Source organism: Eleutherodactylus coqui, chromosome 2 (assembly GCF_035609145.1).
Source record: "Eleutherodactylus coqui strain aEleCoq1 chromosome 2, aEleCoq1.hap1, whole genome shotgun sequence".
NCBI classification, from domain to species: domain Eukaryota; kingdom Metazoa; phylum Chordata; class Amphibia; order Anura; family Eleutherodactylidae; genus Eleutherodactylus; species Eleutherodactylus coqui.
Window position 1 is genome coordinate 175,831,501 of NC_089838.1, and position 12,631 is coordinate 175,844,131.

Genomic DNA, 12,631 nt, shown 5'->3' on the forward strand with positions numbered 1-12,631 from the left:
ATATATGCCACATTCAATTCTGCATGAAAATCCACGGTTTTTACATGAGGATTTCAGGGCGGATTTTTCCATATAGCGCAATATTCCTCCCTTGAGAAAACCTTGTGGTTTGGCTGGCAGTGTTATGGGTGCACTGTGCCAGTCACTGGAGGGAAGACAAGGAGGCTGGTAGTGCTGAGCACTGTGACTGAAGTGGGCACTGTGCCAGTCACTGGTGGGAAGACACTGTGACTGTATGCTGTACATTGCCGCGGATGCTTCCTCCACAAGTTCTAGAGCCGCTGTACAACATGGTAGGCTGGCTCCTCCCACCGCCGGGCGGGGCCAGCTCCCCGTGCCCGCTGATGAGGGAGGCGGTCCGCAGGATATGGTGATAGTGAGGAGGAGCTGCTTGCGGTTTCTCGCTGTGGTGCCCCCTGCAGCCGCAGCTACCGGCAGGCACCGCACGTACAGCGCCTTCCAGGGACGCAGGCCCGGCACGGACTTGTGCCCTGCTCTGCAGAGAAGAGCGGCGGGTCAGCGGGGTCCCCTCATTGCAGAGACGGGGATGGCGGCAGACGGGCTGGAGACGGACAGGTGAGCTGTCAGTGCACGGTGTGTACCGGAGTGCTGCCATGTGTGCGCGCTGAGCGGCCATGTCCTGTGCGGCAGCAGTGCGCTGGCTGCATGCATGCATGCATGTATGTATGTATGTATGTATGTATGTATGTGCGTGCACCTGCGGTGCGCTGTGCAGGGACCAAGGTCCTGATCTAGGAAGTTGTCAGCTATTTCCCACAACTTCAGTTTCAGGAAATGGGATGAGCGGCCATTAGACACCTGGTGCTGCTTCTCCTGCTGAACCCCACTCTTTGCTCTGTCACCAGCTGCCGGACCCCGTGGAGTAGTGGTTGTGGTGGGCTTCAGAAGTTGTGTCCGCTGGCTGTAACAATTATGGCTCCACGGGAGTCTTCTATATTCTGTACTGCACAAGATTATTTATTTTTTCTTCTTTTCCTTTAAACTCGTGCTTCCCCGTGACGTTGTGGATCCGATGCCTTCTGTTAACTTCAATGGAAACCATCTGCACGGAATCCGCCCTAAAATGGAGCGTGCCGCAACTTGTTCTCTGCATGCCAAATCTGGAAAACAAATCCACATTTATGAATTGCGGTGCGGGCGCCCCTGCTTCCCTATCGGCCGCCTAAAGAGCGGTTCTTCCACAAATCACACCCGCCCGTGGACATGAGGCGTAAACCTGATATTTTGTGGTCGTACGATCCGCTTTGGCTGTGTGATGATCAGCGCCCCCCATGGGAGGTCTGCTACAGGAGCACGAAGGGTGCAACACGCTGAAGCCTGACAGACCTGACTGAACCGTAGCAGATGGACTCCATTGCTTTCATGTCAGTTAAAGGGGTTGTCAGGTTAGCAGACAGCACTCCCCCTATACCACCAGCTGTGCTGACCCGCCCTCCGCCAGCACTGTAGCCCCACCGACATCTTGGTGGTGTTGAAAAGGATGTCCCTGAATATCATGTGACTGCTGCAACCAATCAGAGGCTGCAGTGTCACCGTTCTGAACGCCTGATGTCATGGTGTCCAAGATGGGAGCTCTCCAACAACAAACGCAGTGGGAGGGTCCTGAAGGCCCTTCTACACGCTATTATCACTCAAGTGAAAGTGAACGATAACCGTTACGTGTGAAAACGAAACTATCGCTCCCTTGTCATTAGCGGTTGTTTAAGCTGACTTTTCTCTCAGCTTAAACAACCTTATTAGCGCCTGCTGGCTCCTCGTCCTGTGTGACCGCCCCCCGCACAGCGCTTCCCATGGGAGGCAGGAGCGAGGAGCCCGCGAGCCGCCGGCAGGACTCATTGTAAAAGCACTGCAGGAGCGCTGACTACCTTTGCGGTGACGCCAGTGCTTGTGCAGTCACTGGAAAGGCTGATGGCCCATGTAAAAGGGCCCTTAAAGGGGTTTCCTGGACCGCTGTATAGGATGGGTCAGCAATATTAGATTGGTGGCAGTCTGACTCTTGCACCCCACCCAGGTGTGTGCGGGGGCTCGCTGTTCCCGCCGCTCCATACACTGTCGGTCTAGCTGCACAGTGCGGGTTGTTGCAGCTTTAAGTGCTTTTACAGAGTGATTATCGTTCAAAAATGGCTGGATTTTTCAAACTTACGCTAATAATTCAATGTAAACATAGCCGACGACTGGGCAACAACAAGGAGTCGTTAGCTGGGCGCTTATGTTACGCAGGCATAAATCATTGTTTGCTAGTTTCTACGTTGTTGCGTGTAGACAGCCATGATTTAGTCGTTCTTGTTGGTACAGTGAATGACTTATCTCCCTGTACAAACGGGTGCAAACATGGAAGAACTGAAAGCAGCGGGGAAGGACAGGACAGCAGGGAGAACGAGTCCGCCTCACAAACGGCAGCGTGAGCCAACGATAAATCGCTCCGTGTAGGAAAGTGCCCTATTGACCTACATGGGACAATGCTGCTGCTGCTACATATACGGCAAGCCGGGAGAGGCATGCCCGCGACCACTGGAATGGGTTCTAGTAAGCGCTGTCTAATCGTACTGTTACATTTCTGTTCCTTGCGCTGCTAGCTGGTTTTTGGGTACCTGCAACTTGAAAAGATGTCAGTAATATGTGCTCAGCCGGGCAAATAAATGCATGTGGAGGTTTTTTGTTTTTTTTTTGTTTTTTTTCTTCTCCTGGTCTGTAGGTCACACTTGGGGAAGAAATCGCAGCATGCTCCATTTTTCCTGCGGATCTCCCACACGGACTGCTCTTGCAGCTTCCACTGAAGTCAATGTAAGCCATCCGGATCCGCGGCACCCCGCAGCTGTCATTGTGCGGTGCTATGGATACGCGGGAGATTTAAAAAAAAAAAGGGTGTGCGCTGCCGGCGTGCCGGGCAGAGAAAAGCAGATCCGGCCGCATTAAAAACAATGAGCGAGGTGTTCTGAGGGAACGCCCAAAGATAGGACATGCCACGAATTTCAAAAGAAATTCATATTCATGCGTCTCACAATGCATAAATCTTGTGTGCGTTTTTTCTTGGCCATGTGAAAGTCGCCTAAAAGGTAGACAGTTCTGCCCTTAAAATGCAGTAGACAACGTTGTAACCCTTTAGGCCTCATGTCCACGGGCAAATTAAGAATTAAAATCCGGAGCGGTTTTCCTGCACGCGGATCCGCGCCCCATAGGGATGCATTAGACACCTGCAGGTAGTTAAATACCTGCGGATGTCATTTTTCCCTGCAGGCGCGGGTCCCGTGTGCAGGAAAAAATCTGGACATGCTCCATTTTAGTGCGGGTCTCCCGCGGGCTTCTATTGAAGCCTATGGAAGCCGTCCGGATCCGCGGGAGACCCGCACCTGAATTAAACTCGCCTGCTCCAAACGGTACGGGTCTTCGCGGCTGGATCTTCTTTCTTCGGCCCGGTAGATGTGCCCGGCGCACGCAGTCGGCGTGCCGAGCACATCTGCTGAGCCGAAGAAAGAAGATCCGGCCGCGACGGAGGGAAGATCCGGAGCGTCCGGAGAGGTGAGTAATTCTTATTTTCAGCCCTCATGTCTGCGGGGCAGGAGGGACCCACTACAGATTCTCCATGGCCCATAAAACTGCACACTAGTACACAACTTGTTTCCAATGCGGTAATTTACACAAGCCTTTTTCCTCTCACATAGATGGTGAGAGACGGAAAACCAGAAGTGGGTCCTATTGTGTGATTCCCGTGAGAACAGCCTCTGCAGGGTGTGGCGTCTGGCAGGTTGTGCGGCACACGGGCGGGGTCTGGCAGGTTGTGCGGCACACGGGCGGGGTCTGGCAGGTTGTGCGGCACACGGGCGGGGTCTGGCAGGTTGTGCGGCACACGGGCGGGGTCTGGCAGGTTGTGCGGCACACGGGCGGGGTCTGGCAGGTTGTGCGGCACACGGGCGGGGTCTGGCAGGTTGTGCGGCACACGGGCGGGGTGACGATGTGTGTTGCGTGCCTGAGAATCTGACACAACTTGCTGCGGCTCGTATAAAAGCGGCCCAACAGTGTTTTGTTTTTTTTGGTAGTTTTACAGAATAAACTGCCACACAATCCTAAATGAACACGCTGCGATGGTGCGCTGCCAGCCATTCCCCCGTGCAGCGTTGCTGTCATTGTTTGTGATTGTTGGATGCCAGTTTCAGTAAATTATTCATAGATTTAGGAACCCTTGATGCTAAAACGTGTTGTAAAATTCAGAAGCTGAGTCAGAGGAAATTGTGCCATTAATTATTAAAGGATGTTCTAACCAGAAGCTTGGGCCGTGTAGGGATTTATGAAGCGGTCGCATCAAAGGTATGTTTGTGCCATTGGGAACTTCTTTTTTTCTTCCCCAAATAAAACTGGTCTTCAGTTGACGAACTCAAGGGGCGACAACAGATATTCTATTTCAGAATTTGTAAGGGTCTTCCTTTCTCCAATAAATGATAGAATAGAGAATTGTGCTATTCCCTAAACATTTTGACAAAGCACTTCCATTATTTGCTTCTCGTATGTAGTGTGAATTGGGGCATGTTCACACATCAGATGCCAGAGACCCCGCTGAGTAATTTTACATGCATCATACCCAAGAATAGTATGTTGACATGACTGCCCCCTCATTGGAGCATTCCCCCTGTGTCCAGATCTTCTGCCCATGCACTAATGTACAGAAGCAATTACTAACCAGCTTCATTTAAAAATGGCCAAACCATTTAATCCCCCTGAGGCCGGCTTTACACGGGCGATCAAATCACACACGATTTGTGTGAGATGCACAAATGTGAACCCCGTTCTTTTAACTGAGTCATACACGTAAACCGATTTTCCTGCATGGCACCGCAGTGTTGTATCTCCCTGCGTGCCCTCACATCACAGCCCCAAACTGCAAATTTGTTGTAAAACTTGGCCTGATATTGCACACGGTAACGTGCGATGTCTCTGTAGATGCAAGTTGTCTTTGAGTCAAACGCCTTGCACCACTTGAGGGAAGTAGCGATCCTCTAGCGCCAAGTGTTTCCCATTGTTTTCAATGGGAAACCTCGAACACTGTACAGTGCTTTTTCCAGCCCTATTGAAAACAATGGGCAAGGCATTCCGAGGGAACGCCCAAAGATGGGACGTGCTGCGATATTTTTCTTTCCCGCACTGTGATGCTTGGGGGGGAATCGCTAATATAATTGGGATTCGTATTTGTGCAGCTCGCAACGCACAAATCTTGCACAGTTTTTCTTTTTGCTCGTGTGAAGGCCGCCTCAGTCTGACTTGGAGGAAGCTGAAATGTTTGAGTGATAACAGTCCAGCTACACTCAAACATTGTATTGGGAAGGCAATTATATGGCCAGCTGAGTTTGACAATAGCTGAAATGGGAAATCTCAACACTGGGGGGGATCACGCTTTGTGAGGAGGAGCAGTAGAGGATGCCAAATCTCCCCCCCCCCCCCCCCCCCTCCCCTCCTTATTGTAAAGAATGGCCTGAGAGGTCTGCCATGACTAGAGCAGGCCCATTATACGGAGTATCTTTTCTGAGGTTCTCATAGTTTTCCATTTCTTGTCTGTTGCGGTTCTCTATATCATCTAGATCAGGGGTGCCCAACCACCGGGCCGTTAGGTGGTTAGCGCCGGTCCACGGAACTTTTCTTCTAAACACAAGGCCCGCGGGCCGAATCCGGTCCGCTGCCTTGTGCTATGTGGCCCGCGGCGTGCGGACGCCGCTGACCACTGAAGCGATTACCAGCTGGGGTGCCGCAGCTCCCCACTGGTAATCGCGCTGGTCTCGGCGCACACTGACGTCAGCGTGCAACCAGGATCCTCCTCCCTGAGTCCCCTGCTCATTAGTTCCGCAGGGGAGGAAGCGTGCAGGGCTGCACACTGACGTCTGGGCAAGCAGAGAGGGACCGACGCTGACAGCGAGGAGGAGGTAAGTATATGGGTTTGGGGGGCTGCTAATTACTTTGGGGGTGGGGCTGCCTGTTACTGGGGGGAGGGGGGGCTGCCTGTTACTGGGGGGAGGGGGGGCTGCCTATTACAGGGGGAGGGGCTGCAAATTACTGGTGGGGCTGTCTATTACTGGGGGGGGGGAGATAAATTATATGCTGCCCTATGTGTGTGCTGGGGGGGGGGGGGATAGATTATATACTGCCCTATGTGTGTACTGCCAGGACATTCTAAATGTCATAATTGAATGAGTATGCACTAAATCCCAACCCCCTTCATAACCCCACCCCATATAACCAAAGCCCCGCCCATGTCCCGCCCAACCCTGCCGGGCCTTGTAAAAATGTTCTTGCTTGAAGCCGGTCCCTGGTGCCAAAAAGGTTGGGGACCACTGATCTAGATGACCCACCAGCTTAACAAGTGGTCTGGTATGAGCAGATGGCGATGCCTGATACTCAGCAGCATCACAGCAGCTTTGTGAGTAGTTGTTACCGGTGCTATAATACATACCAGAAGTACTGCAGCACACAGATATTACCAAACCATAAGGTTGCTGTCACACGGCCGTGAAACTCGCACAGGATTTGTGCATTACAAGACGCACTAATAAGAACCCATTCTTTCAACTGGAGTAATACACACAAGCGATGTTTTCCAGTATTGCGGCATGTCGTGCTTTTTTGCGTTCCTCGGAACGCATTGCCCATTGATTTCAATGGGACCTTTAATGCATCACATGGCTCTCGCACACCGTGTGATACGCATGTGACAACCAGGGCAGAGCTCTGCTACTGAGTGCTCTCTGATCGTCATAGAGAGCAGTACGGTGTCCCCCTTCCCCTGCCCCGCGTGCATCAGGTGTACTTGCTGGCAGCTCTCTGCGCCCAGAGCATATGCCCCATTTCCAGCTATACACTGCATTGCTTCATGACCAAGCCCAAGCAGCCCTGGTGCAAAGTGTAATTAAACTATATTGCACAAATGCTTTTCAGACAGCTTTTATTTTTTTAACTGGCACATGCCTTTTTTTACCCCTAGGTTGCTCGTCTGTAGGCTTAGTGTTTTTTTTTTGGGGGGGGGGGGGGGGGGGGGGCGGCATTTTTTAAAAAAAAATTTTTTCCTTCCACTTTTGTATAGATTTCTCCAATAGGACATAAAAACTAAAGAAACAAATGTTTAAAAATGTGTGAATGAAGAAAAAAGCCACCCAAAAAGGCTGTTTACAAAATAAAAACCATGTACCACCTAAAGAATAATGCTGGCTTTTTTTTGTCTTTTACATGTGGCCCTTTTTTGGGTAAATGCCGTAAAAATAAAAAAAAAAAGTGTCATGACAAGGATTTGTATGAAGTTCTGGTGTGACCTCAGTAGTAGGTGAGACCTGAGACTGCATTGGCAATTCTATCTTCCCACTAAATAAAATATTTCAAAATGGCCTCCAGATTGGCCATGTGATAGTTCATGTGGTAGAAACAACCAACATGTTAATGCCAATTTTGACATGTATACTAAGTGATCAATGTCTCCTCTCAGATTACAAAAGCCACTAGAAGAAGAGGAGAAGGATGAAGAGTGTTTAATCTCTGCTAACCAGTACCCCAAAGAGACGGTACGGAAGCGTCAGAACTCAACTCGCAGCTCCAGAAGTAGTGACTCTTCTCGTTCTTCAAGAAAAAGCTTTAGGCTGGATGTCCGATTAGAGGAAGATGTCACCAAGTCAGTGAGGGGCAAAAATGGTAGATTCAGCAACCCGTGGCCTACATGGAAGGCTCCTGCCCTTAGAAATGTTGTGAAATGGGTTATAACGGAGAAGAATAACAGCAGTATACCAAGTTCCAAAGAGGTACTTCCTGTGCACGTTCTGTCCATACTGATAGATATGTTGATTATTGTAGAAGTCACACCTAAATTAAAAAAAGAAACCCTAGTCTGATCTCACATCTGTGTTGGAATTTATGCCCTTCCTTTCTATGACGGCATTGCCGTTACAACCACATAATGGACTCTAAAGGCACCTGGCGGACTCTGTTGACTATGATAGAGTCCATTATGGAGACACGCAGGTTTGTATAGGAGACTAGACTATTGACAAAGGCTTTATCTCTTACATGTACTGGAGCAATTAAATGGTGAAGTGGGCATATTGTTTAATATCTTTCTAACTATTCCTTTGGAAATAGAAGCACTGTAATCTCTGCAGATATTTGTTTTAGACTACAGTACGGCCTCATGCAGACGGCTGGGTCAGATCCCGCTGTGACAATTCTTGCAGTGGGGTGTGAGCCGTGCCCCTGCAGAGACCCGCATGCACATTGCTCACCTCCTCCCGGTGTCTCCTCCACTCTGGACGTTTCTGTGCGGGCCTGTGCTTGCGCAGAAATAAGACATGCCGCGACTTGTTTACTGCGCGAGTTTTCATGTAGTCAAATCACGATTGTCTGCATAGGATTGCATTATCTAATGCAGTCCTATGGCAGTGTGCAAGGGTGGAAATTCTGCGGGAAATCCCACCGCAGAATTTCTGCCTGTGTGCATTTACCCTACCTGACATTATGGAAATAAAAAGGAAAAAAGGTTATAGGTGGTTGTATTTGTCAAGAAATCACTTACTTTTTGTTCATTTATATAGCACACGTGTATTCCGCAGCGCTGTACACAGACTCATCACTTACATTGTGAGCACCCATGGATACTGGGTCTGGTCCATACATTAACCTTTATTAGTATGTGGTTTGGTTTTTTTTTTTTAAGTGTGGGAGGAAACCCACAAACACAGGGAGAACATACGAACTCCATGCAGATTATGCCCTTAGTTGGATTTGCACAGCAGTGCTGCAAGGCTACAGTGCTAACTACTGAGCCACCATGCTGCCCCAAATTACTAGTAGCATTTAATAGGCTGGTTACTGATTAACTATTTCCAAGCACAGTAAATGCCAGCAGTATGGTAAATATAGCTTCATTTAATTGTATCAACTGATAAGACATATGAGCATCAGCAGGGCAATGTCCATGTGCTGACACTTGAGAGGTTTTGTAGCAAAGTCTGTCTGATAACATTTCAGACAGAAAGCTTTCTATGCTGCATTTAGACTGAACAATTATCCTAAAAATCGTTAAAATGAGCGAAACTGTTGTCCAGACCTTACATAGGACTGTGAAACACTGAATAATTAGTGCATGAGAACTGCAGGATTCTCAACGAGAATTGTGCGGTCTAGACACGCTGTGCGAGCGCAAATGAGGTGGTGATGTCACTACCAGCTTGGGCAAGCAAGAAATGTAAGATAACGCGGCCCATGTAAAAGCGGCATTATTCACAGCCTGCATCTAAAATATGTCAGCCTGTGTTTCTTCATGTCCTGACACAGGTGAGGTTTTGTCGCGTTCCCTGCTGTTAGTCATGTGTTTATCAGTTGATGCGGTGTAATAAAGGAGCGATCTTTACCACAGTGCTGGTGTTTTCTGTTTGGGATCGGCCCCTGGAGGTGTGGCGCTCCATGCACAAGCTGACTACGCTTTTATGTTTGTTTCAGCCGATTAACCATTGACAAGCCCTCCGTTCTCTCCTAACTCTACTTGCAATCAAGAGTTTGTAAAACTTCTTCTGTTCAGCCTCTGTAATCCTCTTTTGGAACAGCTTGCTACAGACGATGCGTTTTACCCACACTGTGACATTGCAGAAAACTACAGGATAGGAGAGTAATCTGTCGTATTTAGCTCACAGAGCATTGCACCGACTACATAAGTGTAGCAAACGATCAGGTGTTGGATCCATAGGAGATGAAACATCAAGTATATCTTGCTTTGTATAATTAACCTTTTATTTTTCCTGTGGACACTACACTTGCTTTACCCTGTATGGGGAAATACCTTCTGCTTATATGTACAGTCTTGGGGTGTGTTCTAAAGTCACGAATTTTGTTGTAGATCTGCTGCAGATTTTATCCCTTCAGTTTGATTTAAATTAAAATGGTGAAATTTGCATCAAATTAATGACTTTTGAATTCACCCTTACAGACTGTTCACACGGGATAGAATGTTGTCAGCGCTGACACTTCTGCTTAACAATGTTATCCCAAATCCGCACACGTTCCACAAGACTGGCCACAGAACAAATTCCACAGTTAAAAATCTACCCTGTGGACATCTTGTCCTGTGTGAAGGTCCTTTTAGGGTCCTTTTACCCTGGACAGCGCTGAATGGCTTAAGCACCCGACAGTTGTCCCAGAGATTGGTGCTGCTGTGCTTCCACACACTGATCGCTCACTGAATGGAGGAGGAGTGTGCAGGGGATCTCTTCTGGCTGCCCACCCTTGCTCACAGTAATCAGGCAGTCGTTCATAGATGAGTGACTGCCTGTTTACATGGCCCGGTTATCGGTCGGTTTTTATGCCTTCGTAAAATGAATGACAAGCTGTTCAGGTAATTTGTTGAATCGTGCAAAAATGAACAATAGTAGTTCGGTATAAAAGGGCCCTCGGGCTTCTTTTACACTACCTGATTGGGCTTTGTAATGAGCCTTCACACAGACCAACTCAGATAAAATGGAGGATGGACAGTCATAAACCCTTTCCAATCCACTGTCTGAAGTCTGAAGACATTATAATTTAAGGCTGTACAGATCTGATGTTGGAAGACGTCTGTCGGGGTTCTCATACTGTATATTGCCAGCCTCTCTGCTGTCAGAGCCTATCCAACGTGTCACCTCATGCAGTACTGGCTTAAGCCAGCATATAGCGCCGTTGTAGAACGGCAGAAAAAGAGTAAGCCCCCTAGGAAAACCAGGATACAAATTGGATTGGAAAGGGTTAATATGATGGTCCACCATACTGTTGCACTGCTGTCAGCCGCATATTCTTCTTTCACTTGTGGAGATGTGCTGCTGTCAACTAGGAGGCTAACTTCACACGGGATAGTACAATATCTTGGCCTGATATCGCACTAGCTGACATGAGATTTATCCGTGGATGCGAGGTGTTTTTATCTCAAAACCACCTCTCCTCACTACGGGGAAGTAACGATCTGCCGTTAACGGCCACGGTGGAGGATTACGGAGTTTCTCTCATTATTTTCAATGGAGAAGCCTCACCTCTCATCGTACAGTGTACAAGGTGATGCAGGGGATAAAAATTGCTTGTGCATGACCCCATTCAAATCGTGCATGATTTTCCTCGTTATGTGAGGACTGCCTGTGAGTACAACTTGTTTGATGTGGATGGGGCTGAGCTACCCCGACACCTTCAATCTCTCAACATATATGGCACTAGTTTTAAAAGCGTGCAATATTTTCATCTTTAAATTCTTCTGTACTTTGTTAATTTATGCAGCTCTTCAAATATCAACATTTACAACACTATGCTAAAGCATATATTTGAAACTAACCCCTTGAATATGGTTAAACGCATAATAATCTTCATTTTTTTTTTTTCTCTTTAGGAACTTGACAGAGAACTTCCTATTATTGAACCCTATTTTGTACAGCATCCTGAGCTTACTGGTAAAACCAAAAATGGCATCAGGATCACTTGGTTGGGGCATGCGTCAGTCATGGTGGAAATGGATGATTTGGTATTTCTTACTGATCCCATCTTCAGTGAGAGGGCTTCTCCTCTTAGCTTTGCAGGTCCAAGGCGGTTTCGGGGGTCTCCCTGCACTGTAGAGCAGCTTCCCAAAATAGATGCTGTTGTGATAAGCCACAACCACTACGATCATCTGGATTACAGCACAGTATTGGGCCTTAATAATCGCTTTGGTACTGAGTTGAGGTGGTTTGTTCCTTTGGGTCTTCTCAACTGGATGCAGAGCTGTGGCTGCGAAAATGTGATAGAACTGGACTGGTGGGAACAAAACTGTGTTCCTGGACATGATGAGGTGACCTTTGTTTTTACCCCATGTCAACACTGGTGTAAGAGGACTCCACTTGATGATAACAAAGTACTCTGGGGTAGCTGGTCTGTACTTGGACCTTCAAATAGGTTTTATTTTGCAGGAGATACTGGTTATTGTGCTGCATTTGAACAAATTGGAAAAAGATTTGGTCCTTTTGATGTAGCTGCGATTCCTATAGGAGCCTACGAACCAAGGTATGGGGTGTCTGTGTGTGCGCGCGTCAGTGTGTCTGTGTCTACAACTGTATTTCTAAATGCACAATACTTAAAGGAACTGACCCACAATCACACTCTACTTGCCCTCTTAAATATCACAAACCTACAGCAGTAATATGGTCTAAAGTTGTGATTCTACATCAAATCTACACTAGTTAACACCTTCCCGCTCCAGGACGTACATTTACGTCCAGGAGCGTCGGAGTATGTATGCAAAGAGGTTGCGGGGCGTCCTCTCTGCATACAGTGCGGGCGTCAGCTGTTTAGTACAGCTGACACCTGCAGGCAATAGCTGCGATCGGCCGTTCGGACGATCGTGGCTATTAACCCTTTAAATGCCGCTGTCAATTCTGACAGCGGCATTTAAAGGTCCCGTATGATGTTCGAGGGTCCCGTAAGAATTACCATGCCAAAATCTGTTCCGTTGATTACAATAGAAATCAGTGATGTACTTCATGCGGTGTGGATTTAAAAACTCCTATCTCATAAAAGTGACTTGTTGACGCAGAATCTGCATCATTGATATCTGCAACAGCTCGCCCCATCAGATTTCTGCCACAGGTTCAGTATACAGCAC

The 12,631-nt window shown here is 48.0% G+C and overlaps 1 protein-coding gene across 2 annotated transcripts in view; it reads left to right on the forward strand.

Annotated features, from left to right (window-relative positions):
• Window positions 1-360: 360 nt before the first annotated feature.
• Window positions 361-12,631, forward strand: part of NAPEPLD (N-acyl phosphatidylethanolamine phospholipase D) — a 24,696-nt gene continuing 12,425 nt past the window's right edge. For both annotated transcript variants that reach the window (XM_066591981.1, XM_066591980.1), the window contains exons 1-3: window positions 361-576; window positions 7,481-7,790; window positions 11,387-12,033. In XM_066591981.1, coding sequence (XP_066448078.1) covers window positions 368-576; window positions 7,481-7,790; window positions 11,387-12,033 — 1,166 coding nt within the window. In that variant the 5' untranslated portion in view covers window positions 361-367. The remainder of the gene's footprint in view (window positions 577-7,480; window positions 7,791-11,386; window positions 12,034-12,631) is intronic.